The sequence below is a fragment of the Molossus molossus genome, unplaced genomic scaffold (assembly GCF_014108415.1).
Source record: "Molossus molossus isolate mMolMol1 unplaced genomic scaffold, mMolMol1.p scaffold_m16_p_5, whole genome shotgun sequence".
NCBI lineage: Eukaryota > Metazoa > Chordata > Mammalia > Chiroptera > Molossidae > Molossus > Molossus molossus.
Window position 1 is genome coordinate 48,286,056 of NW_023425388.1, and position 25,773 is coordinate 48,311,828.

At 39.7% G+C, this 25,773-nt stretch overlaps 1 protein-coding gene across 1 annotated transcript in view; it reads right to left on the minus strand.

Moving 5' to 3' along the window:
• MCF2L2 (MCF.2 cell line derived transforming sequence-like 2) overlaps positions 1-25,773 on the minus strand; it is a 248,930-nt gene that overhangs the window by 191,164 nt on the left and 31,993 nt on the right. The window contains exons 2-3 of the mRNA XM_036243245.1: positions 23,058-23,141; positions 12,435-12,549 (exon numbers count right to left, since the gene is read on the minus strand). Of these exons, the coding sequence (XP_036099138.1) occupies positions 12,435-12,549; positions 23,058-23,141 (199 nt within the window). The remainder of the gene's footprint in view (positions 1-12,434; positions 12,550-23,057; positions 23,142-25,773) is intronic.

Here is a 25,773-nt window from a genome sequence, read left to right on the forward strand (position 1 = left end):
CACTGAGCAAAACCGGCCAGGGCTCTCTTGCCTATTCTTAATCTATGTATGCTTATTCCAGTTCTGAAAGTTAATTATTAGTCAATTCCTCAGGAACCATCTCTAGGAGCTGCTCAATGTCCTCCTCATCCACACACAACTTAAAGTTGTTGATTGCCATCTCAACCATAGTCTTGTTGATTTTTTGCAACCTTCTCATCCTTGGCAAAGCCTCTGAGGTCATGGACAAACTTCGAGTGTCTTCTTCCAGATGCTATTCATATACTCCTTGGTGACATCACCCTAAACCCAAACAAAGTTCTTTTCTTTTTTAACTTCTCTTCAAAATACTTTAAAAAAAAATAACTTTAGAGAGGAAGAGCGAGAAAGAGAGAAACATCGATGTGAGAGAGAAACACTGACTAGTTGCCTCCTGTATGCTCCCTGAACAGGAATTGAATCCACAACCTGGGTATGTGCCCTGACCAAGAATCAAACCCACTACCTTTTGGTATATGGGATGAAGTTCCAACCAACTGAGTCACACTAGCCAGGACCCAAGCAAGGTTCTTGATGCAGACACATATGTTGTGATCCTTCCAGAACTGCCATCAGTGTCTTCCTTAGTTGCAGCAATAGTCTGGGCAAAGGTCCTCCTCAGGTAATAGGCCTTAAAATGCTTCTATAACTCCTTGATCCATTGGTTGGATCAAAGAGGTGTTGTTTGGAGGGTGAAACACCACTTTGATATTGGAATAAAGATCATCAATGAAAGAAGATACCTGAGAGCATTATTAACAGTAAGTAAAATCTTGAAAGATATGCTATTCTCCACTCATTTTTCTAACATAGCAATTCAGAAGGGCATCTTGGGAAGGGAACTGAGTCATCCATGACCTCTTTTTTTTTTTTTTTCCTCAATTACAGTTGACATACAATGTTATATTAGTTTCAGGTGTACAACATAGTGATTGGACCATTTATATACATTTACAAAGTGATCACCCCACTAAGTGTAGTACCCATCTGACACCATATATAGTTATCACAATATTATTGACTTTATTCCTTATGCTGTACTTTGCACCCCCACAACTGTTTTTATAACTGGCAATTTGTATATCTTAATCCCTTCCTCTTTTTAATCCTTCCCCTCAACCCTCTTCCCATGTGACAATCATCAATTTGTTCTCTGTATATATGAGTTTGTTTCTGTTTTGTTTATTCATTTATTTTGTTTTCTAGATTCCACATATAAGTTAAATCATAGGGTTTTTGTCTTTCTGTGTCTGATTTTTGTCTTTCTCGTTTGTCTTGATGAGTCTGGCTAAAGGTTTATTAATTTTGTTTATCTTTTCAAAGAACCAGCTCTTGGTTTCATTGACCTTTGCCATTTATTTACTTACTTACTTATTTATTTATTTATTTATTTTACTCCATTTCATTTATTTCAGCCCTGGTCTTTATTATTTCCTTCCCTCTACTTCAGCAGTTCTCAACCTGTGGGTCACGATCCCTTTGGGAGTTGAACGACACTTTCACAGGGGTCACCTAAGACATAACAGTAGCAAAATTAAAGTTATGAAGTAGCAACAAAAAAATAATTTTATGGTTGAGGGTCACCACAACATAAGGAACTGTATTAAAGGGTTGCAGCATTAATAAGGTTGAAAACCACTGCTCTACTTTGTTCTTCTTTTTCTGGTTCCTTTAGGTGTGTGGTTAGATTGTTTGTTTGATATTTTTCTTATTTCTTGAGGTAGGCTTGTATTGCTATACATTTCCCTCTTAGAACTACTTTGGCTTTATCCCATAAATTTGTAGTTGTTGTGTTTTCATTTTCATTTGTCTCAAGGTGTCTTATGATTTGTTTCTGTGATCTCATTATTAACCCACTCACTGTTTAGCAGCATGCTGTTTAGCTTCCATGTGTTTGTGTGTTTTTCAGTTTTCTTCTTATAACTTTCTAGTTTTATACCATTATTACTGTAGATGTTTGATCTGATTTCAATCTTCTGAAATTTACTGAGACTTATTTTGTCGCCTAACATGTGATCTAGCCTGGAAAATGTTCCACATGCATTTAAAAAAATGTATATTCTGCTGCTTTTGGGTGACTTGTCCTAAAAATATGAATTAATCCCATCTGGTCTAATATGTCATGTAAGGCCACTGTTTCCTTATTGATTTTCTGTCTTGATGATCTATCCATTGATATCAATGGGGTATTATCCACTACTTCTTATTATTCTTGTAGTACACTGGCAGTGTATACTTATTTATATGTTTGAAGTCCTGGGATTCTCACTGTGCCAGATTAGAAAGGGTTTCAATGTGTAACTAGCAACATGGCCTCCAAGCAAGGCTTGTTCTGTCCTTAAAAAGCCTTGAAACCTGGCATTGATTTGGCCTCCTAATTCATGAAAGCCCTTGTCGGCATCCATTTCCAAAACAGAAAGGTGTCATGCATGCTGACAATTTGCCTTTGCAAGTAATTATCCTCCACAATCAGTTTATCTAGACTTTCCAAAAATTCTTCAGCTGCCTTCACATCAGCACTCACAGACTCACCATTCACTTTCTTATTATGCAATGAATAACAATTTTTGAACTGTTTAAACCACGCAGAGCTGGTGTTAAATTCAACATCATAGTCAGGTTCCGCCTTTTCTGTCAACATTGCAAACAAACTTTTATCTTTGGTTGTGATTGTCAGGGTGCTGAGAGGAATATGCTTCTGTGTCTGGTCTTTAACCCATGTCATTAGAAGTTTCTCCATGTCTGATATAGGCACTTCTCTCATTTATGTTAGTGTCACTGCCTTTAATGAAGCAGATCCTTTAACAGCTTTCGTCACTTTGTTCTTGCTAAATCAGGATCATAGCTATGGTGGAATGGGACATGACTGACTGATGAGCAATAACCATCGCTGCTTTTATAATGACGACATTAGCAGTGGATTTTGTACACTTAGGGGCCAAGATGAACAAAACATGAGATTAAATCAAGTACATGAGAAAATAATGCAGAAGATGTCTCAGCTCAATCAGAGAAAGAATTCACCCTCCTTATAACTTTTTGTTCTACTCTGGCACTCAAGAGATTGGATGATACACACCCACATTGGGGAAGGCAATTTGCTTTACTCACTTCATCAATTCAAATGTTAATCTCTTCCAGAAGCACCCTCACAGACACACCCGGAAATAACTTTTTACCAGTTATCTGGGCCTCCCTTAGTCCAGTCAAGTCAAGTCAAGTTGATCATAAAATTATCCTATGTCTCCCATTGCTTCTATTTCTCTGATTAACTCATAAGAAGTGTTGAGAGAACTGGGGATTAAGATAAAACCACTGTGAGAGAAAAAAAAAATCCACTCTAAGTGCAAAGATACTGAAAAATAGCCCTGGTAAATCAGGATACTAAACTAGCAGACTCAAAGACGCAGTCTTGAAAAGGTAAAGCTTCTGGAAGAGAAAAGAAAATGAAAGAGAAGTGACTGCGTGATGAAGGCAAAAAGATAAAAAGATGCAAGAGGTAAATCCTACAAGAGCAAAAAAAATCAAGGATACAACCCCATTCCCTTAACCCCTCCCTCCCCCATGTTAAGGTCATTAATAAAAGAAATTATTTTTAGACATACTAACAAAAGATGGTATTATTGAACTAGGAATCTTGTAAATCATTTCAAACCACTGTGTTACTGTACAGTGTTATTATAAAAAGGGCAAAAAAAAAGATCAAGACTTTTTAGCTTCAAGAGAATAGAACACAAGCCACAAACTGGGAAAAAAATACTAGCAAAAGATGTATCTGATACAAACAAACAAACACCTATTAATCAAAGTATACAAAGAAATCTCAAAACTCAACACTAAGAAAACAACAAACAACCCAATTTTAAAATGGGCAGGAAACCAAAATCAACACCTCAGCAAAGAAGATATACAGATGACAAATAAACACATCAAAAGATGTTTAACAACATATATCATTAAGGAATTACAAACTAAAACAATGAGATACCATTAAATACCTATTAAAATGGCCAAAATTCAAAACACTGTCAACACCAAATACTGGTAAGGATGTAAAGCAACAGGAACTGTTGTGCCTTGTTGGTGGAATGCAAAATTGGTACAGCTACTTTGGAAGGCTGTTTGGCAGTTTCTTATGAAACTAAACATATTCATACCGTATGATCCAGCAAGTGTGCTCCTTCATAAAATAAACTGAAAATTTATGTCCACACAGAAACTCACACATGGATATTTATAACAGCTTTATTCATAATTATCAAAACTTAGAAGCAACCAAGATGTCCTTCAATAGGTGAATGGAAACTGTGGTACAACCAGACAATGGAATATTATTCAGTACTAAAACAAAATGAGCCATCAAGCCATGAAAAGACATGAAGGAAAGTTAAATTACTAAGAGAAAGAAGTGTAGAAGAGACTGTCCCATGACATGACAGCTATCAGACCCATGCACTAGATCTAGGCCAGACCAGAGACTGCTTCCTATGAAATCTAGAACAGAGATTGTGTCACATAAATCCTCTAGAGACTATCTGATCAACCTCACCCTATGCCCTATGGTGTGCTAGTTCCTAGAGCGAGCTGTTGCCCAGCCACAGGCAAGCATGTAAGGCATTTTCTGTTATCTAGGATGGGTCATGCACTGTTATATAAAATTCTGGCCCATTTTATATAATTCTTTAGCACCTACCAAACAGCATGGAGGATATCCACTTCATCTTGCCACTGCCTGAGATGTACCTCATACTTAAGTTTCCCTTAATAAACTCTGTTAATTGCCAGACTGGAGTAGCCTGCCTTTTTCTTCAGTCTTTTCCTACCCTCTGCTTATGGAGTAGATTTTTCAGTCTCGGGACTTTCCCTGTGTCTGTGTGTACAAACAAGAAGTCAATCTTTAAAGGCTATATACTGTGTGATTCCAGCTGTATAATATTCTGGAAACAGCAAAACTATGAAGACAATAAAAGGATCAGTAGTTACCAAGGGTTGGGCGTGGGTTGGGAGCATGGGAGGGATGAACAGAGCACAGAGAATGTTTAAGGCAGTAAAAGTATTCTGTATAATACTATAATGGTAAATACATGTCATTATACTTTTGTCCAAACCCACAGTATATACAACATCAAGAGTGAACACTAATATAAACTATGGACTTTGGGTGACAATGGTATGTCAATTAGGTCCCTCAATTGTAACAAATGTACCACTCTGGTGTAGTATGTTAATGGTGAGGGAGGTTTGTCTTGGGGGGCAGGGAATAGATGGGAAATTTCTTTCTACTCAATTTTTCTGTGAACTTAAAATTGCTCTAAAAAAATCTATTTTATAAAAACATTTTAGCCCTGGCCAGTTTGGCTCAGCAGTTAGAGGCTCACCCATAGACCAAAGAGTCACGGGTTCGATTTCTGGTCAAAGGAGAGTACCTGGATTGCAGGTTTGATCCCCAGCCCCAGTTGGGGTCATGCAGGAGGCAACTAGTCAATGTGTCTCTCTCACATCGACGTTTCTCTCTCTCTTCACCTCCCTTCTACTCTATCTGAAATCAATGGAAAAATATTCTAGGTGAAGATTAACCAAAAAAAAAAAAAAAAATTAGATAATGAAAATTCCTCCAAAAAAAATTAATCATTAAAGAGAAGAAAAAAAAAAACACCCACAAAACAAACGCTATAATATAGCTTTCCAAACAATTACAAACAGGCATTTGGAGGTATGGAGGAAGAAGACCTTAAATAAGAAGCTCAAAAAACAAGAACAGAAATGGATTTTTTAATATATAAAAAAAGGAAAAAATAAAATAGGAGTTTATTAAAGTCAGAAAAAAAAAAGAATCATGAGAAATGCAGTCTAAATTACAAGATACATGACAGTAACATATTTGAACAAACATTCAATAAAGGACAATGAATACCAGAAAACAAATGAGTGAATGAAAATGAAGAAAAAAAAGAAAACAGTAAAAAAGGTCAGAAAGAAAGAGTAGAAATTGAAGCAAGACAGAAAAGAACCAACATACTTATACTTGAAGTCCCTAAAGACTAAAAAACAAAACAAAAAAACAGAAATGATATTTACAAGTATAATCCAAGAAAACGTTCCTCAAACAAACAAACAAACAAACAAAAAGACCTGTATCTACATAAACCTGAAGGGACCTAGCTGGCACCTGGGAAAATTGATCTGAAACAATCAACTCTGAGACATAACCTAGTAAAAATGTTAGGTTTTAAGAATAAAGTAAATATTCAAAGCACCTCCAGGAAAAAAAGGTAAAATAATTTCTTAGGACAAGAGAAACAGACAGGCATCATACTTCTCAAAAGCAACATACAAATGGCAAGAACGGAACAGCATTCTGTAATAATTCATGACCAAAAAGTGTGAACCAAGAATTGTATACCCTGACAAGTTAGCTTTCAAGTATTAAGGCAATATAAAAACAGTTATTAACATGTAAAAACGCATGTACCAATGAGCCCTTTTTGAAGAATCTAGTAAAGATCCAGTCAAAAGATAACTTGGAGAGCCCTGGGCAGTTTGGCTCAGAAGTTACAGTGTCAGCCTACAGACCAAAGAGACGCAGGTTTGATTCTGGCCAAGGGCACATACCTGGGTTGCAGTTTGTCCCCAGCCCCAGGTGGGGTCCTGCAGGTGGCAACCAATCGATGTGTCTCTCTCACGTCTATTTCTCTCTCTCTCTCTCCCTCTCTCTCTCTCTCTCTCTCTCTCCCTCTCTCTCCCTCCCTCCCTCCCTCCCTCCCTCCCACTCTGTCTGAAGATAAATGTAAAAATATCCTCAGGTGAGGATTATAAAAAAAAAAAAGATAACTTGGAGAACCTCAGCAAAGAGATCAATTTGATATATTTAATGGTAGGTCTAATACTAAATACAATGGAAGAGTAATATACAGAAATAATGCAAGTTAAAAGATGAAAAAAAGAGAAGAAAAAATAACAAGGTCATTGACTATTGTAGAAGCAACAGGTGGGAATCAAAGAATAATGTTGGAAACTGAAAAACCAAATACTAAAACATTTTATTTAAAAATAGGGACTACTGCCCTGGCCAGTTTGGCTCAGTGGTTAGAGCGTCAGCCTGTGGTCCAGAGAGACCGGGGTTCAGTTCCCGCTAAGGGCACATACCTCGGTTGCAGTTTGTCCCCGGCCCTGGTTGGTCGTGCGGGTGGCAGCCACTTGATGTGTCCCTTTCACGTCGATGTTTCTCTCTCTCTCTCTCTCTCTCTCTCTCTCTCTCTCTCTCTCTCCCTCCCTCCCTCCCTCCCCCCTCCCACTCTAGAACGAAAAATGAAAAAATGTCCTCAGGTGAGAATAAATAAATAAAAAATAAAAATAGGGACTACTGGCACTAAAAAGGGTGTAAATATAAAAACAAAATCATAAATTTTCCTAAATACCAAAATAAATCAAAAACAAAAAAGTGCAAAGAAAACCTATCATGTAGAGAAATAGGGTAAATATAATACATCTATTTGTTACAACAAAATAATGACCAACTGTGACCAGATATATCAGTCATATCAATAAATATGAATGGGCTTAATTCACCTAATGTAAGAAAAAGATTTTCAATTTGACTCACAAAGTAAGAAAAAACTATATACTGTATACAAGAGAAAAATCTAGAACAAAGTGATTCAGAAAGACTAAAAATAAAGTAATTAGCAAAAGTATACTAACCACATGGAAACAATAACAAGGGTGATGGTCAGTCTGCTATCAGACACAGTAAAATTCAAGTCATAAAGCATTAAACATAACAAGGAACACTTTTTTAATGCTAAAAGTCACAATTCACAATGAAAACATGGTAGTTATAAATATCTATGCTCCAAATAACATAACCAACTTTTTAAAGCACAAACTAAAGGAGATACAAGGAAACAGAAATTTTCTTTTCCTTCCTTCCTTCCTTCCTTCCTTCCTTCCTTCCTTCCTTCCTTCCTTCCTCCCTCCCTCCCTCCCTTTTTCCTTCGTTTTTTTTCTTTCTCTCTTTCTCTATTTTTATCCTTACCCAAGGACATTTTTACATTTATCTTCAGATAGAGCAGGAGGGAGAGGGGGAGGAAGAGACAGAGAGAGAAACATCTATGAGAGAGAGACACATTAACTGGTTGCCACCCACACGACCCCAACCTGGGCCGGGGACAAACTGCAACCAAAGTACATGCTCTTAGTGGGAACTGAATCCAGGACTCTGGTCCATGGACCAGTGCTCTAACCACTGAGACAAACTGGCCAGGGCCAGAAATATACTTTATATAGGAGACTTTAATACACCACTTTCAGTATAAGACAGAGTAAACAGACAACACACCCATAAGGTGATAAAAGACCTAAACAATAGCATAACAAGGAAGACCTAATAGGTATGTGCTGAAATTCACATCCTGATAATAGAGGAGCCGTCTTCTTCTCAAGCACATATGGAACACCCACAAAAATTTATCCTGATACGAGGCCACAAAGAAAACACCTGAAAATAAAAAAACCTATTAAACAACTCTTCAGTAAAGGAAGAAATATAAGACAAAACGGCAAAATTTCTACAATACAGTGATAATAAAAGGACCACATATCAGAATTTATGGAATCCATTTAGAGCAGGGATCAGAGGAAATTCATAACCTTAAACATTTACATCAATAAAATAAAAGGAAGTATAATTTTCAACTAAAAAAAATGACAAAAAGTAAAGCAAACCAAATGAACTCACAAGAAAGAAGACATTAAAGATAAAGGCAGAAATGAATAAGATAGAGACGAGGAAAACAATAGATCTGAGTATTATATGAGTATCATTTCCCTGTCTCGAGTATCCTGTCATGCTCCTCTTCTACTGCATCAATTCTTCCTGGTTCTTTCTATGTCATGAACCCTCTGCTAACTGCCCGTAAACATTTTGCAACCTGGGAAGGGATCTGGTGCCTGGTAACCACTCTAACATTTAGGAGGATGTGAATTTTGATAAATAGAAACTGGACAATAAGGGCAAATTCCTCTTTCAGGCCTTGCTTTTGTCTCTGTTTTATGTTGAAACCAATGGGAGGGGCAGCCAGAGGGTATGAGAAAATGCTAGAAAAAAGAAAGGGGACTAACTGGTTAAGCAGGCACTTTTTCTCAAAAAACAAATAGCATTCAAGGAAAGAAAAATACTCCCAAGTTTACCAGCAATGATATAAGGAACATAGAGCAGAAAAAAGAAATCAGGCACAAATAGTAGCCCCTTGTTCTGTCTTATCTTCTACATCTGTGAGATAAGAGTTTCTACTCCTTGATGCTCATCTTTACCCTGGTTCAGATGGCATTCAGTGTCCGGTCCTCAGTGTGACTCCAAAAAGGCTGCAAGTACACAATGAAAGGCACCCATTTCACTTAGCACGTGAATTTATTGCATCCAGGGATTCAACAAAAGTAGACAGTGATGCTGAAACAAATAGAATGGCAGGGGGAGCACGTCCACCTGTTGCCCGCCTCCCTGCTCGCTGTCTTCCTTGCTGCTCCCCACAGAAGGTGCTAAGCTGATGGGTGACAGTTTCAGATGCAACCGAGTCAAGGAGAGAGACCAAGTTCAACTGTCTGTAACCCAGGAGATCAATGCAGGAGTGAGGAATGGGGTTCTCCTCTCTCTGTCAGTGTCCCCCTTCTCACCCTATAAAAATACCTCTAGGTTGAAATAAATCATATCAGAACTAGAAGTTTGACCATTACTTCTTGAGAACCTACTATGTGCTGGGCACTGTGCTAGAGCTACAGATTTAAAAAAAGAGAAAGGAAGCACTGGTCCCTTGTCTTGAGTAGTTCATAGTCTAATGGAAGAGGCAGAAATCATTTCCATCTACTATGGTGTTTATAAGGAGTCAGCTTTGGGTTCTGTGGAAATAAAGAGTCTGAGAGAGCAGGACTGGGGTCGGGAAATGTTTCCTTGAAGAAATTACATCAGACTGAGGGCTGATGAATGACTAGAAGTTAGCCGGGCCCCAAAGAGTAGGACCGATGTTCCCGCAGAGAGAACAGCATGAGCCAAGCCCAGTACCCTAATGCACAGTATATTCGGGGATGGGAAGAGGAGAGGCAGGGAAATAGCGAAACAGACTTTAAGTAATGAACTTTGAGCAAGTGCATTAAAAATGAACCCATAGCCTTCTCTCAAAAAGTAAGAAGGGTAAATCTACAAACAAAATGAGCAAGCAGAACAGAAACAGACTCATCGATACAGAGAACTTTTTGTTGCTTGCCAGATGGGAGGGGGCTGGCGGGGGGTGAACAACATGAAGTAATTAAGAAGTACAAATTGGTTGTTAAGACTGATGAACCTCAAAGGGAAAGGGGGAGGGAGGGCAGGATGAGATAAACCAAAGAACTTCTACGCCTATATGCATAACCAATGACCACAGACAACAGTGTGGGGAAGGCAGTAAGGGGGAGGGATTGGGGAAGAGGGGGGGTCAATGGGGAATAAAAGAGGAGACATCTGTAATACATTCAACAATAAAGATAAGTTTAAAAAATTAAGAAAGGTGCCCTGGCCGGTTTGGCTCAGCGGTTAGAGTGTCGGCCTGCGGTTCTGAGAGACCCGGGTTTGGTTTCCACTAAGGGCGCGTACCTCAGTTGCCGTTTGTCCCCAGCCCTGGTCGGTTGTGCGGGTGGCAGCCACTCGATGTGTTCCTTTCACATCGATGTTTCTCTCTCTCTCTCTCTCTCTGTTCCTCTGTTCCTCTCTCTCCCTCCCACTCTACCTGAACAAAAAATGGAGAAATGTCCTCGGGTGAGGATAAAAAAATAAAAATAAAAAATAAAAATAAAAAATTAAGAAAGGTAAATAACAAAATATAATCTTTTGCGGTGGGTTTGGTTAAAGCAAACTAAGCAACTTCCTAATCTCCAGGTAGCCTTCCAATCACAAAGTGCCAGATTCAGTTCTAAATCATAGGTGGCAGATGGAAAGCAAGTACAACCACACACACACACACACACACACACACACACAGCTGTTGGGTAAATTCCAAATCATACAGCAGTTAAGTAAGAGATGATATTCATAAGCGATACAAACCCATGGAAGGCGGGCTAGTCTGCTCTGCTGGAGAGTAGACACAGCACTGTCTAAGAATTTTCAGCTCTATCTCTGTCTGTAAAATGATTGTTACCAATATGAACTCTGTCCCACACTCCATGCCTTGGAAACCTGAGTATTTATTCATTCAACTGTCATAAAGATGTGAGACCTGCCACATTCCTTTTATTTTTTTTTGTTTTTATTCCTCACCCGAGGATATTTTTCTATTTATCATCAGATAGAGTGGGAGGGAGGGAGAGAGAGAGACAGAGAGAAATATCAATGTGATAGACCCACATCGACTGGATGCCTCCCGCATGACCCGACCAGGGCTGGGGATGAACCTCAACCGAGGTACATGCCCTTGACCGGAATTGAATCCGCGACTCATTGGTCCATGGGCTGACACTCAAACCACTGAGCTAAAATGGCCAGGGTCCACATTCCTGTTGTGTTTCCCTAAAAATTCATATGTTGAGGTCCTATCCTCCAGTACTTCAAATTGTGACCTTATTGGAGATAGGGTCTTTACAGTGGTCATTGGGGTGGGTCCTTATAAGAAGGGGAATTTGGACACATGGGCACACCAAGAGGGAGGGTAACATGAAGAGAGATAGGTAGAAGCCATCCACAAGCCAAGGAGACAGGCCTGGGACAGATTCTTCCCTCAGTCCTCAGAAGAAACCCATCTTGCTAACACTTTGATTTTGGACTACTAGTTTCCAGAATAGTGAGGGAATAAATTTCTGTTGTTTAAGCAAAAAAAAAAGGGGGGGATGTGAGATGTGGGCTGCAGAGGGTGAAAGTAGCAGATACCCAAAAACATCTCTGCCATGGTCTCCGCTATAACACAGTTTTTATTCCTTGCTGTGTCCCTCAGTTTCTCCATCTGACAATGACAATTATAAAGTCTGCTCGTGAATTCCTTATTTAGGGGACATAAATGAAATAACTCCCAACATGGCTTGAGTTCCTTGAGCAATGGCCATGTGTCCCAGATAACAGCCCCAGGAAGCCAGAGTCAACTTAATCTAGAGCAATGAGCCTGAAGGAACAGACAGCTTCAGCTGATCCATCCATATTTCATTCACTCAACAATGTTTATTAAGTACCTCCTACATGCACTGTATGAACAGAACTGATGCTTGTTTACCGTTGTTTCCTAGTCTCATTCCACAGCCCTCCCCTATGACTGATGGACAGGAGAAATTGGCTCAGTTACATGCAGTGTGAGCTGTGCTCATGGGAAGAGTCCATCTCAACCCAGCCCTGCAACAGGGAAATGCCGAATAAAGCCAGAGATTAAGGAGGCAGCAGAATGCTGTGTTCAGCTCACCTGGGGACACTGGTCAGGTAGGTCATGACATTCAGAAAGTCCTCATCTGAGATGTGTTTGAACCCCACAAACTCTGGAAAAGTGATGATTGGGGCACCATCTTTCCCTCGGCCTCCTGCAACAAAAACGGGTGGTCAAGATGTTAGCACCATGTTTTCCTGTTGTGCCTCTGCAGGTAAAGGACTCTGACTAATGCCAAGTTGGGAGATGTGTATCCCCTACCCCCCGCTTTTCTCTCTACATTATTTCAGAGTAGAATGTGGGAAGGTTGACACTGAACTATATTTGTGCTTGCTCAGTGGTAGTGTGAGAATTTGATTTTTGAATCCTTTGAAGATACTCTATAAAAGGTAATATTGATTTAATTATTTTAACACAGCTAGAATAGTAAAGAATGCCAAAACAAATACATAATATTTCTCTTCATTTTTTAGTCACTAAATTAAAAAGCTAAAATGGTAACTAAGAGAGCTATAAAATCAGACAACCTGGTTTAAATCCTGCTTTGCCACTTAATTTCTACGTGATTTTGGGCAAGACACTTAACCTAAATATATATTCATATTAGGAATAAAACTTGTATCTACCTCAATAGGTATTGTGAGAATTAAGTGAAATCATATATAAAAAGCTCCTTAGCAGAGTGCTTATTACATAAAAGTATTCAATAAATGGTGACCGTTACTATGGTTACTATTATTACAAGGAGGCATAATAAGCTGCCCTGTGATATGTTATAAACAGGCATATACGACATCCCTGTGAGAATAAAAATGCAAAATTAATATTTAAATATTTAATTCATTGAAGCAGCGGCCACCAGGTTAAATTGGATAGATTGTATTTCCCAATCTCCGTGCAGCTAGATGTAGCCACGTGACTAAATTCTAGCTTCTTGCTTCCTAAACTGTGTGCCAGGTACCCAGGGAACCACAGTGAACCCACAGAAGCACCATGAATACTTTACATTTTTTAGGGAAAAAGCAATAGCTGACATCCGTCACATGCCAGGCATGCTACTGGCTTCAGGTGGTTCATAATTCCAACATTAATTCACACAATATTCTTTTGAATGGCATTTGTTATCTTTGTGAAGGTGGGTTTGGGGTGGCTTCTGGGATAAAAGCAAGTGCAGTATGAAAATGAGTGTAGAACAGGAAGGGACGGTGGAGATGTGTAGTCTGATTCCAAGGTTTGAAATCACTGTTAATTATCTAAGAATAAAATTCGTAGCATTATTTTCTTTCCATTTATGTATATTTATTTTTTTCAAACAGCTACTAAATTGTTAGGACTTGCACACTTGTTAAGTTGTTTTAGCTGTTTGGTGTTGCTTTTGGCCAAGAAGGTCCGTAAAAGTACTGAGATACTAAGGCGCCGAGAACTGAGACAACTGGGAAACCTGTGCCCAGCCACAGGGGTGTGAGCTGAAGCACTGTGAGCACCTGCCAGGCCACGCCCCTGGAGGGGGACTACGTTAAGAGGAATAATGGCTCCTAAGGGAAGCCAACTACTACAAATCATTGCATCTATTTCACATATTTAAGAAAGAGGTGTCAGTGCAGGTGTGGTTAGTGAACACTGTGATTAATGTGGGTATGGAATCAACGAAGGAATTACAGGAAGAGAGAGACTCAGAGAAGCGAAGGTGAGCATCTATATGATGGCACCACATTACATCAATCCCTTCTGCTGCTCTGAATCTGGGCCTGATAAGCATCTTCTGCTTACACTCTAACATTCCATTTAAATGTGTCTTGAGGGAGAGAATGTGCTATTGAGTAAATGTGACTGTATCATGTAAAGAGTCAGCCCTCATTGTGGTCACACAGTCTCTTGAGAGTATTGTCAATGTGAGATTTGTCTGGATGACTAGTCATTCTTCTCCACGAAATCCCTCTTTATTAATCCTGTATGCTTCTTTAAATTTTTTTTTTCTTTATTGATTTTAGAAAGAGAGGAAGGGAGAGGGAGAGAGAAATGGAAACATCGATGAGAGAGAACATCAGCTGGCAGCCTCCTGCATGCCCTGCACTGGGGATCAGGCCCACAAGCTGGGCATGTGCCCTGACCCAGAACTGAACTGGCGACCTCCAAGTGCATGGGTTGATGCTCAACCAGTGAGCCAGCCCTGCCAGGCCTGTATGCTTATTTTCAAGTTTACACAAAGACACCAAGGGTTGACAAGGAGATTGAGTTACCGCTTTATGTTGACCGAAAACAACTTAAATCAGGATACTACCAGCTTTTGTCTAATATTCTTCCTCTTTGCAGGTTCACAACCATAGGAAGTTCCAGAGAAAATGAAATTAAGAAAATTTGTTTCACTTCTGGTCAAGATGGCGGCGTAGGGAAACGCAGTATCGCGTTCTTCCACAACCACATCCAAGTTACAACAAAACTACAGAACAACCATCATCCAAAACCGCCTGAAATCAAGCTGAATGGAAGTCCTACAACTACGGAATTAAAAAAAAAAAAAAAGCAGCTACATCCAGACCGGTAGGAGGGGCGGCGGCGCGAGGGGTGGCGGAGGCACGACGGGCTGGTCCCACACCCAAGTGTGGCAGATAAAAATCAGGAGGCTCCCGCGGCTGGGAAGGTCCTTCCTGAGGACTGAGGGGTCCCCGTCCCACACCAGGTGCCCCGCTCAGGTTTCCAGTGCCAGGAAGAGAAGTCCCCATAACTTCTGGCTGGAAAAACCAGCAGAAACTGAGGCTCAGGGAAGCTGACCTGGCTGGAGCCCCAGGCAGCTCCCTAAAGGGCCCACACATGGACTTATCGGACTCTCTCCCTCTAAGCTCGGAGGGGAGGCAGCTCGAGGGGCACCAGAGAAATACAGGGAAGAACTGAGCTGTTTGGCACTGGAGCGAGGGCTGGAGAGGGGGCTTTCTCGGGGACAAATTTGCTATAAGAGGCCTTTGTTCCGTTGGTGAGCCCTTCCCTGGGGCGGCAGACAGTCGCCATATCTGGGACTCCAGCAACCTGGCTCACACTGGTAGCCCCGCCCTGCTGACTCCCTGAGGCCCCGCCCCGCCCCGCCCCACACAACTTTCAAGCCCACCCAAGCTGTTGCTACTTGCTTAACCATAGGATTGGCCTGTCTTGGATCCTGCTTCAGGTTTTTCCTAAATTCTTTCAAACGAGCAGCATCGGGTCTCAGCGAGCCCCATACCTCTCATTAAGTAATACACAGAAACAAACACAGGGAGGCAGCCAAAATGAGGAGACAAAGAAACAGGTCCCAAATGAAAGAACAGAACAAAACTCCAAGAAAAGAACTAAGTGAAATGGAGATAAGCAACCTAACAGATGCTGAGTTCAAAATACTGCTTATAGGGATGCTCAATGAACTCAGTGAGGGCCTCAAGAGCATAAAAAAGTACCAGTCAGAAATGATCGCTGCACAGTTAGAAACGAAGGAGGCTTTAACTGAAATAAAGAATAATTTACATAGCTTCAATAATAGAGTACGTAAATCCAAGGAGCAAACCATTGATTTGGAATATAAGGAAGCAAAAAACGCCCAACCAGAACAGCAAAAAGAAAAAAGAATCCAAAAAAATGAGGATAGTGTAAGGAGCCTCTGGGACAACTTTAGAATCGATGGACATATAAAAACTTTCCCAGACAAGAAAAAGTTAAAGGAGTTCATCACTACCAAACCGTTATTATATGAAATGATGAAGGGTCTTTTTAAAGATAAAGATAAAATGTATGAACAAACAAAATGGCAATGAATACATATCTATCAACAATGGAATCTACAAACAAAATGAACAGGAAGAACAGGAACATTCTCATAGATACAGAGAACATTTTGTTGGTTGCCAGTTGGGAAGGGGGTTGGGGGAATGGATGAAAAAGGTGAAGGGATTAAGAAGCACAAATTCATTGCTAGACTGACAAACCTCAAAGGGAAAGGGGTTGGGGGGGTGGGAAGAAATAAACCAAAGAACTTATATGCATAACCAATGGACATGGACAATAGTTTGGGAAAAGGTGGGAGGGGGGCGGGAGTGGGGAGGAGGGGGTCAATGGGGGAAAAATGTGGAACATCTGTAATACATTTTACATCCAACAATAAAGATGTGGGAAAAAAAAATAAATAAATAAATAAATAAAATAAAATAAAGAAAATTTGTTTCTAGTAAGGCTAAATTTAGATGCACTATAACACTGTATGAATTGTGTAACCAATATTTGCCAAGAGAATGGCTAAAACATTTCAGGGAACAAAAACATCCTAAAATATTCATAAGGATATGATTACACCATTTAATGACTTCACCTTTTATCATTAATTATAAATTATAAATTAAAGCTATTCACACCTAAATGGAGAAAGGTAGGTGGAGTTTTCTTGTATTTTAGTTAATACCAATACTGAATGCCAGAGAATAGAAAGGCCCTCCCTCTCCCCAACCCTACCTGCTCCCCAGGTTAACTGAGGACACCTTCTGCTATTGAATAGTATTAGGCGTGAGAGGCAGAAGCACGAAAGAAACAAAGCTGAGCCTCTGTACAGCCATTGACAACCCACAACAAGGCCTTCAGTGCCACCTGGTGAGGAAATGTGGAAATACATGCAAAAGGAAGAAAGTGCCAAAGAAGATCACGGAAGATCAAGAAAACCAAACTCCTTGTAACTGAGTAAAACAGTTACTTAAATACAATACACTTTATGCCTCCTAGTATAAATTTCATTTGGTCATTAAATGGCACGAAGACTTCATCATACAGAGGAGAATTTGGAATGCTGGGAAATCCTAGAGAAAGATGGTGAAGATCAACAATGGGAGAGGTCTGAGGCAGTTACTGCTCTTTGCCTTCAAAGATGTACTTTCCCTTTCTCTTCTCCAAAAGAACTGATTTTAACTGGGAAAAGTGGCAGCCCCACTTTCTGGGAGGCACTTTGGAAATCTTAGGGCCTAGGACGCTAAATAATCTGACCTACATAATTGGGATTTCCGAAGTCTCACTAGAAACCCAATTTAAATGAAAAACTCATTTATAGTGATCTGATCCTAGACTCTAACTCTGTTTTACATATAATCACAATTTTTAAAATATTTTTTCCAGTTTTATTGAGATATAATGGATATATAACACTATTAGTTTAAGGTATGCAAGATAATAATTTGATATATGTATATATTACAAAACAATCACAATAAGTTTAATTAACATCCATTGCCTCACATAGTTACAACTTTTTTCTTGTGGTGAGAACTTTAAGATCTACTCTCTTAGCAATTTTCAGACATACAGTACAGTGTTGTTAACTAGTCACCGTGTTCTACATGACATTTCCAGAACTTATAACTGAAAGTTGTACCTTTTAACCACCTTCACCCGTGTCCCTCACCTCCCACTCCCACCTCTGGCAACCACCAATCTGTTCTCTGTTTCTATGAGTTCAATTTTTTTTAGATTTCACATATAAGAGAGATCATAAGGTATTTGTTTTTCTCTGTCTCAATTATTAGCATAATGCTCCCAAGGTTCACCCATGTTGTCACTGATTATAAAGTATTTTTAAATAGTCTTAATATGTACTACTTTTCCAGGAATGCAACTACCCTATAAACTTTGAGAAGATAATTTTTTACTTTGTTCAGAATTTTATCAACAATTGTTTACTATTTCAGAAAATCTCTACAGTAAGGCCACTCAGGGTGTCTGACCACCCATACCACACCCCAGCATTTGCACCTGTCATGTTCATGATGACTCACCTACAGGGGCAAGTCCTTGACTATTTTGTTATTTTTTTTCTAGTGTAGCTAGAAATACATATTGAAATATGTATTACTTTACTATGCATGCTTTTATTTCTTCTTTACATTGCACTTCTCCTTTACATTTCCTTTTTTAATTTTTTAAAGTATATGAGTAAGTACAAGGGTGGTGGTTCACTGTCTGTGGACACAGGACTGCATTTCCCTGTTTCCCTTGCTGTTGATGCATCCATATAACTGAGCCAGGTTCAAGTCAATAGAGCATGGTGTGTGGTGTTGCTGGGCTGAGGCTTTTAAGAAGCAATAATGCTCACTTTTCCTGTCTGCTGTCTGGATGCAGATAATAAGAAGGCCATTAAATGGATAATAGTAATAAGAGCTACAAAGTAAAAGGAGCCTCTGTCATGAAACTTCACATGAAGGAAAGTCATCTGCTGACCAGAAACATACACGCTGGACTGTTCCAAGAGTAAGAACTAAATTTCTATTGTGTTTTTGTTTTTTTGTTTTTTTTTTGAGCCACTATACACTTTGAAGTCTATTTGTTGCAGGTTATGGTATCTATAAACTTCATTTCAGGATGGTGAGGGGCAATACAAATCATCTGGTATAAAAAGGAGGCATTAAGTCCAACATGATTGAGAACCATCTCTGCCCAACACAACAGCCACAAGACACATGTGGCTGTTGAGCATGTGAAATGTGACCGGTTCGGACTGAGATGTGCTGTAAGTGTAAAATACAAACTAGATTTCTAGCACTTAGTACAAAAAATGTAAAGTATCTCATTAATAATGTTGAATATTGATGACATGTTGAATAATATTTTAGATATATTGGGTTAACTAAAATATATTATTAAAATTAGTTTCATGTGTTCCTTTTTGCTTTTTTAATATAGTTACTATAAAACTTAAAAGTACATGTGGGGCACATTCTGTTTCTATTAAATAGCCCTGCTCTAGCCCTTCTTGCATTGGTTCTCATTTCCCAGGTGCCATCTCTGATTACAAGCTCCATCTCTGATTGAGGCATGAGTTTTGACTCTGCTCACTCACTTCCTTGGTAAGAAGTTCCACTTGCCCTTAGAAACCACCTCTACCAACCCTGGGCTCCATTCCTGTGCGTATAGGGGAAACACTGGGGACTCCACAAGTCTGAGAGTAATTTTTATACCTTCATTATTGATTATTTCTAAGAGGATTAAACATGTTATGGCAGGGGGGAGGGGAGAGGCCCAGACAATGATCAAAAAACAAATAAAGAAAAAGAAAGGATAATTCCTCATAATTAAAAATTCCTCATTATGGAAGACACTGATAAATGGCTAATTTATTCCCAACCCCTTCTTCACTGACCACCTTCTACGAAAATGATTAAAAAGCTAAATGTTTGCCTTTTCAAACTCTCTTGCTGCTAGAAATGGCTGTATGACATAGTTCTGGAATGAGACATAGGCAGAAGTCGGCAAAGAGTTTCTGGGAAGTTTTTGCTCTCCTGGCAAAAAAGAACAGAAGAAGCCTGGCCAGTGTGGCTCAGCAGTTGAACATTGACCCATGCACCAAGAGGTCGCTGGTTCGATTCCCAGCCAGGGCACATGCCCAGGTTGTGGGCCAAATCCCCAGTGGGGGGCATGCAGGAGGCCACCGATCGATGTTCACTCTCATCAATGTTTCCATCTCTCTCTCTCCCTCTCCCTTCCTCTCTCTCTAAAAATCAATAAAGAAAAAAAAAATTTGTTTTAAGCTAAAAAAAAAAAACACAGAACAGAAGAAGACAGCATTGCTCCTTTTCCTTCCTCTTGCTATGAACACAAACTTGACGTCCAGAACTGCAGCAGCCACTTGGACTTCACAACAGAAGAAACATCAAGAGAATCACAATGATGCCAGCCTTAAAGTTATTGAGTCACTGGTCTAATACCAGAAATTTCCACCTTCAGATTTCTCATTATGTGGTTTAAAAAACAAACAAACAAGTCCTATATACTAAGTTCTCTGGTAACCAGATTCCATTCCAGGCTCTTTCCTTAAAACAACCTACTTTACAGAAGAGAAACATGATGTTCACCATTGTGTTAATATATGAACCCAGGAGTGTCTGAACACAAAGCCTAGAGTGTTTCCACCACACTAACCTGCTTATAGTCACTTGTTTCCTAGCTAAGCCCTGAACTTTGAAATATCCCAAACTCACTGGGAACATCAGGTTGTCTCCCAAGGTCAGAGCTACCAGAGAGAGGCCCTGGCCCTGGTCACCATCCAATTCCTGTTGGTGGCTTCACCATCCAGAGGCTTCAAACCATCTGGCCACAGTCTGGGTCAGGCGTCATGCAGCGAGCCCCTCTCTCCCACCAGCCCTAGGAGCATGCCCACAGAGCACAGCAGGCCAGGCCACAGGGCCTCAGTGAGGAAAGGGCGCCGTCCTGTCCTTCCAGCGTTCCTGGCTGATGGGACCTCGGGCTCTTTCCAGAGCTCAGTGAATCTGTAGCAAAGCCTGCAGCTGGAACATCCTCATCCTCCTTGCCCAAATCAGCAAAAGGCAAACTGCTGTGGCTGCGTGGAGGCCACAGCTGGGCTGCCACAGCAATGGGGAAAAGACCTAAGCACAGAAATTTCTGTTTTATAACCACAACTACACAGCCTCCCACAGTGGCCACACTGCTGACATTTGCTGCTTCTGCCAGGTAAAGAGGGATGGTTACAGAGGAAAGCAGCCCTGCTAATTCCAAAAACGTGCTGACTCAGAACCCCATGGCCGCTGCTGTTCTAACATACTTGCGGTGTTACAAATGCTGCCACGGCTAATCCATGTTTCTCTCTCATAAGAAGGGCAAACTTGAGGCAACGAGATGACAAAGAAGCTCACAGGGATTGTCTTTGCCATAGTCAAAGTGCCCTCTTGGTCCAGTGTGAGTCCTCACTGTTCTATGTTCCACACATTAAAGATTGACAATCGTCTCTTTTCCTGACTTAATCATGGCATTATATACCACATTTACTGTGAGCATGGCTTCAGTTAGTTATAAAAATGGCATCAAAGTGAAAATTATTTTTTGTATATAACCCTAAAATAAACATTTTTATGGGATTAAACTATATCATAAAAAAAGTCAAACATTTATTTGGAAGTCGCAACACTGAGCATGTTTCATACGTTGTGTCATTTAATCCTCAACATTTCAATGATTCCATTCATCATTCAGAAGAGGAAACAGAAACTTAGAGACGTAAGTTGCCCAAGGTGATGCACCTAGTCAGTGCAGAATCTAAATCCTTACTGCTTTTGTTTCTCCTATTCTGCCTCTAAGAAGAAAAAACAGAAAGAAATGCCTCAATAATATTCAAAATAGATCACTTTGTATCATTACATGTATAAATTTGCTGAACTCCTTCCTCAGATGAGCCACGTGTAATTATATACTCATTATATATTCGCTATATACTCATTGTGTAATTAATTATGTACTCATATACTGAGGCTTTAGAGTTTTGGTGTAAAGCTGTAGGAATTCACCCTGCGCCACCCCATCATCCATTCCACTCCTTTGCACACTGGCCATGGGCCTTCTTTGGTGCAGGGCCACAGCAGCAGCGGCCAGAAACCCAGAGACAGTTCCTATTCTGCCTTTGGTTCTGCACAGTCCTAGGCTCACTGTGGGAAGCTTTGAGATGGCTCCTTCAGGGGGACGGTTGGGCACTCCCTGCAAGGCTAAGACTGTGTGCCCAGAGAGGAGATGCAGAGAGCAGGGTGTCCCCTGGCCTCAGAGGACAGACCAGGAAGACTTGAATATATTATATTTCGGTCTCTGTTCTAAGCACTGGCAATGCACGTAGAAATAAGAAAAATGAGGACCCTGTACATATGGAGTTTTCAGTGACTATGAGAGCAGTGACCAATGTGGAGAAAAGACCAGAGAATTCCCCAGATGTTCTGGTTGTAAAAGAATACAACTCTGGGGTAGGAGAGGTATCAAATAACGACGATTAAATTTTCCTTAAACTCAGTAGAATAAGGAATTTAGAGCAGATTAAATATAATTTATAGAAGGAAAGAAATGTAACATTTTTACATTTCATGTTGTACTAGAGTAAAATCCCTGCTAACCACATATTCTCTACGATGTAACTAAGATGGCTTTGTTGCTTTTTTTCAGAAGAGCTACAAAAGATCAAGAAAATGACTTGTCACCTTATTTCTTTGTGATTTATGCTAAGGACATCTACTCTCACTATCCCACACTTCCAAGTTTGGTGGAACTATAATTTAGGGTTTGGTATGTACCTCCAGTTTCAGTAATTGAAGTCATATCACCTATCACTAAGTGAATAAGAAAGAATAGTAATCTAGTAATGACAACTTTTTAGGGTTGTGCCCAGGGTCAGAAAATTTCTAGCCTTTATCAATATTAGCCTCTCTCTATTCCCAATCAAATGCTTAATAAAAAACAGTGTATTAAAATTAGGTCCTTATGAGCTAAGGATAAAAGACAAATCTCTCAGAGAATAGACAACCTAAGCAATGTTATGAACCCTTAAAACCAAGACTCTCTTAAGGTTGGATCTTAAAAGAACATCATGGTGGCAGATGATATCAGCAGTTATTTATTTTTTTTCCTCAAAATCTTTTAAGTTCTGTTCTTTTACAACCTCAAAGAAACATATTCCCTTGGGAAACATCAAATTGTACCCAACAGTAAATGGAATGACATCCATGAAATCCCACCCTACTCCAGCTGGATGGTCCTCGGTTCATTCTAGTCTGGGTGAGGTTTAAGGGATGACTGAAACTTAAATATAATGTTCACCAAGATTCAAGACCCTGGGCCCTCGGAGCAGAACCCACAACTAAAGCTAGAAGTGCAAATGAATTAGCCCCTTACCTGAAAGAATGGCAAATTGTCTGTGAAGTTGTTCAATTATATCCACTGCCAACAAGGGCCTGATTTCCTGCTGCATAATTTCATCTGTACAAATGAAATACAGATTAGGTTAAATCCTTGCAAATTACAAAGATGATTTAAAAGGAAGGGAAGCTCTGCTACTAGGGAAATGTAGGACTTATCAAGTATCAAGATTTGGTTATGAACACATTATTCTCTTGAGAACTCTATCCCTGAGATGCATGCATGGATCTGGGTTTTTGGTGGTTTGAAGCTTATACACATGAGCACAGAACACATTTTTAGAGCTTCTCCCAAGGTTTTGGGAGGGATCAGTGCAAGGATTGGGCCCTGAAGTTTAAGCTTCAGTAGCTTCACAGTAAACCTGCTAGGATGGTCTCATTACCAAGGGAGGTATTTAGGTGTCTGCTGACTCCTTTGGGTTTGCAGAAAGATATTTTAAACACAAACTACTTAAGTTACCAGAATTCATCTCAAGTTGGGTTATAAAATCAATCTAGATTTATGAAGGTTCTTTGATTTTTGTTTCCCTCCCTCTTTTACTTCATTCCTTTCTGCCTCCCTCTTATTAAACTCCTTTTCTTCCCCCTGGTTTACTTCAAGGGGCCTCTTCCCACTGCCAACCATGTTTAAGGAGGCATTTCTTTATTTTGCTACTTAAAGATGTTCCTTGCTGAATAAAAAGTTATAGGTTTTCAAGTACAATATACAAATGTCCTCTAGCCCTGTGATTTGTGTTCTATCCATTTGAGGAAAGGGGATTAGAGAAAGCAAAGACTAAGTGGAATCCCTAACCTGGGCTTGGAAGAGGAAACTATTTTCATGTTCTCTCTTCCTGAGATATCCTCATTTACTTCTACAACAGTAAATATCTGGTTAGATTAAGGCATGACCCAAATAGCCTTACAATAATTCAGCATGGAATCAGAGTAATGTTATGATATTCTAAGGTTGATCAATCAGAGGTTCTATTTGGGAAGCTCTCCCTAGAACCTTGGTGTGAAAAGTTGAAGGAGACGATGCATATGGAGATGTACACAGTAGATACTTGGTAAATGCTGGTTATATTCATTGTTCTGGACAGGTCTTTCCCAAATTTTCTTTCTGAAAGTCATATAAGGGTTAAGCAAGTGCCAGCTTAAACCCCAAGACCCTTCCTCAATGAATTCTACCATTTTTTTCTGGAGGAAAGGGGGTAAACTCACATCAGAGTGCCTTCATCCCAATACTCTTTCCACTGTGAATTCACTAAAAATTTGAGGAACTCCTGCATTACTATTAATTTTGTGGATGTAATAATGGCATTATTATATTTTACAAAAAGGGAGAGCCTTCTTTGTTAAATATACAAAGTAAAGTATTTAACAGTAAAATTATATAAAGTCTGAGACATGCTTAAAAATACTCCAGCACTCCTCTCTGCCAAAAATGTACAGGGAGGAGTGGAGAAGAAAGCAGATTGACAAAATGGGGATAATTGTTGAAGCTTGTTGATGGATCCATAGGGGTTCACTGTACAATTCTTTCACATGTTTCAAATACAATTAAAGTATTACAACATAAAGAATATAAGCACAGCCTGGCTGATTTTTCTCAGTGGTTAGAGCATCAGCCCGCGGACCAGAGAGTCCCGGGTTTGGTTTCTGCTAAGGGCACGTACCTCAGTTGAAGTTTGTCCCCGGCCCAAGTTGGGGTCGTGTGGGTGGCAACTAGTCGATGTGTCTCTCTCACATTGACGTTTCTCTCTCTCTCTCTTCTTCCCTCTCTCCCTCCCACTCTATCTGAAGATAAATGCAAAAATGTCCTTGGGTGAGGATGAAAAAAGAATTTAAGTACAAACAAGGGTTATGTAGCTAAAGAGTTTTTAAAAAACAATCTCCCAGTGGTCTAGGAAAGTGGCATACTAAAAAATAGAACTGGATTATTATTTTTTCATTCATGAGGGAACATATTAAAGAGACAATGACCCCAGAGAAAAACCAAGATTATAGATGGACCACTTTTTCACCAGAGGGAACCAATAGCAGATCAGATGACACCGAAGAGTAGACCAGCAATCAGAAAGACCAGAGAGTAGAAATCAACCTATTGGAAGATCAAAAAGAAAAAAGAATAAAAAATACTGAGGATAGCACAAGGGACCTTTGGAACATCATCAATTGTACAAATATTTGAATCAACAGAGGTCCCAGAAGGAGAAGAGAGAAAGGGATGGAAAACCGACTGAAGAAATATGGCTGAAAACTTCCCTAACCTGGTGAAGGAAACAGACATCCAAGTTCAGGAAGCACAGAGTCCTAAACAAGATGAACTCAAAGAGACCCACACCAAAACACATTATAATTAAATTGTTAAAAGTTAATGATAAAGAGAGAATCTTAAAAGCAGCAAGAGAAATAAAACAACTAGTTACATACAAGGAAATGCCCATAAGACTATTAGCTGACTTTTCAACAGAAACTTTGCAGGCCAGAAGGGAGTGGTCCTATATATTCAACACGAGGAAAGGAGAAAACCTACAACCAAGAATACTCTACCTAGCAAGGTTATCATTTAGAATTGAAGGAGAGATTAAGATTTTCCCAGACACACAAAATCTAAAGGAGTTCATCACCACTAAACCAGCATTAAAAGAAATGCTAAAGAGAATTCTTGTTGTTTTTCTCTCTCTTTTTTTTTATCCTCACGTGAGGAC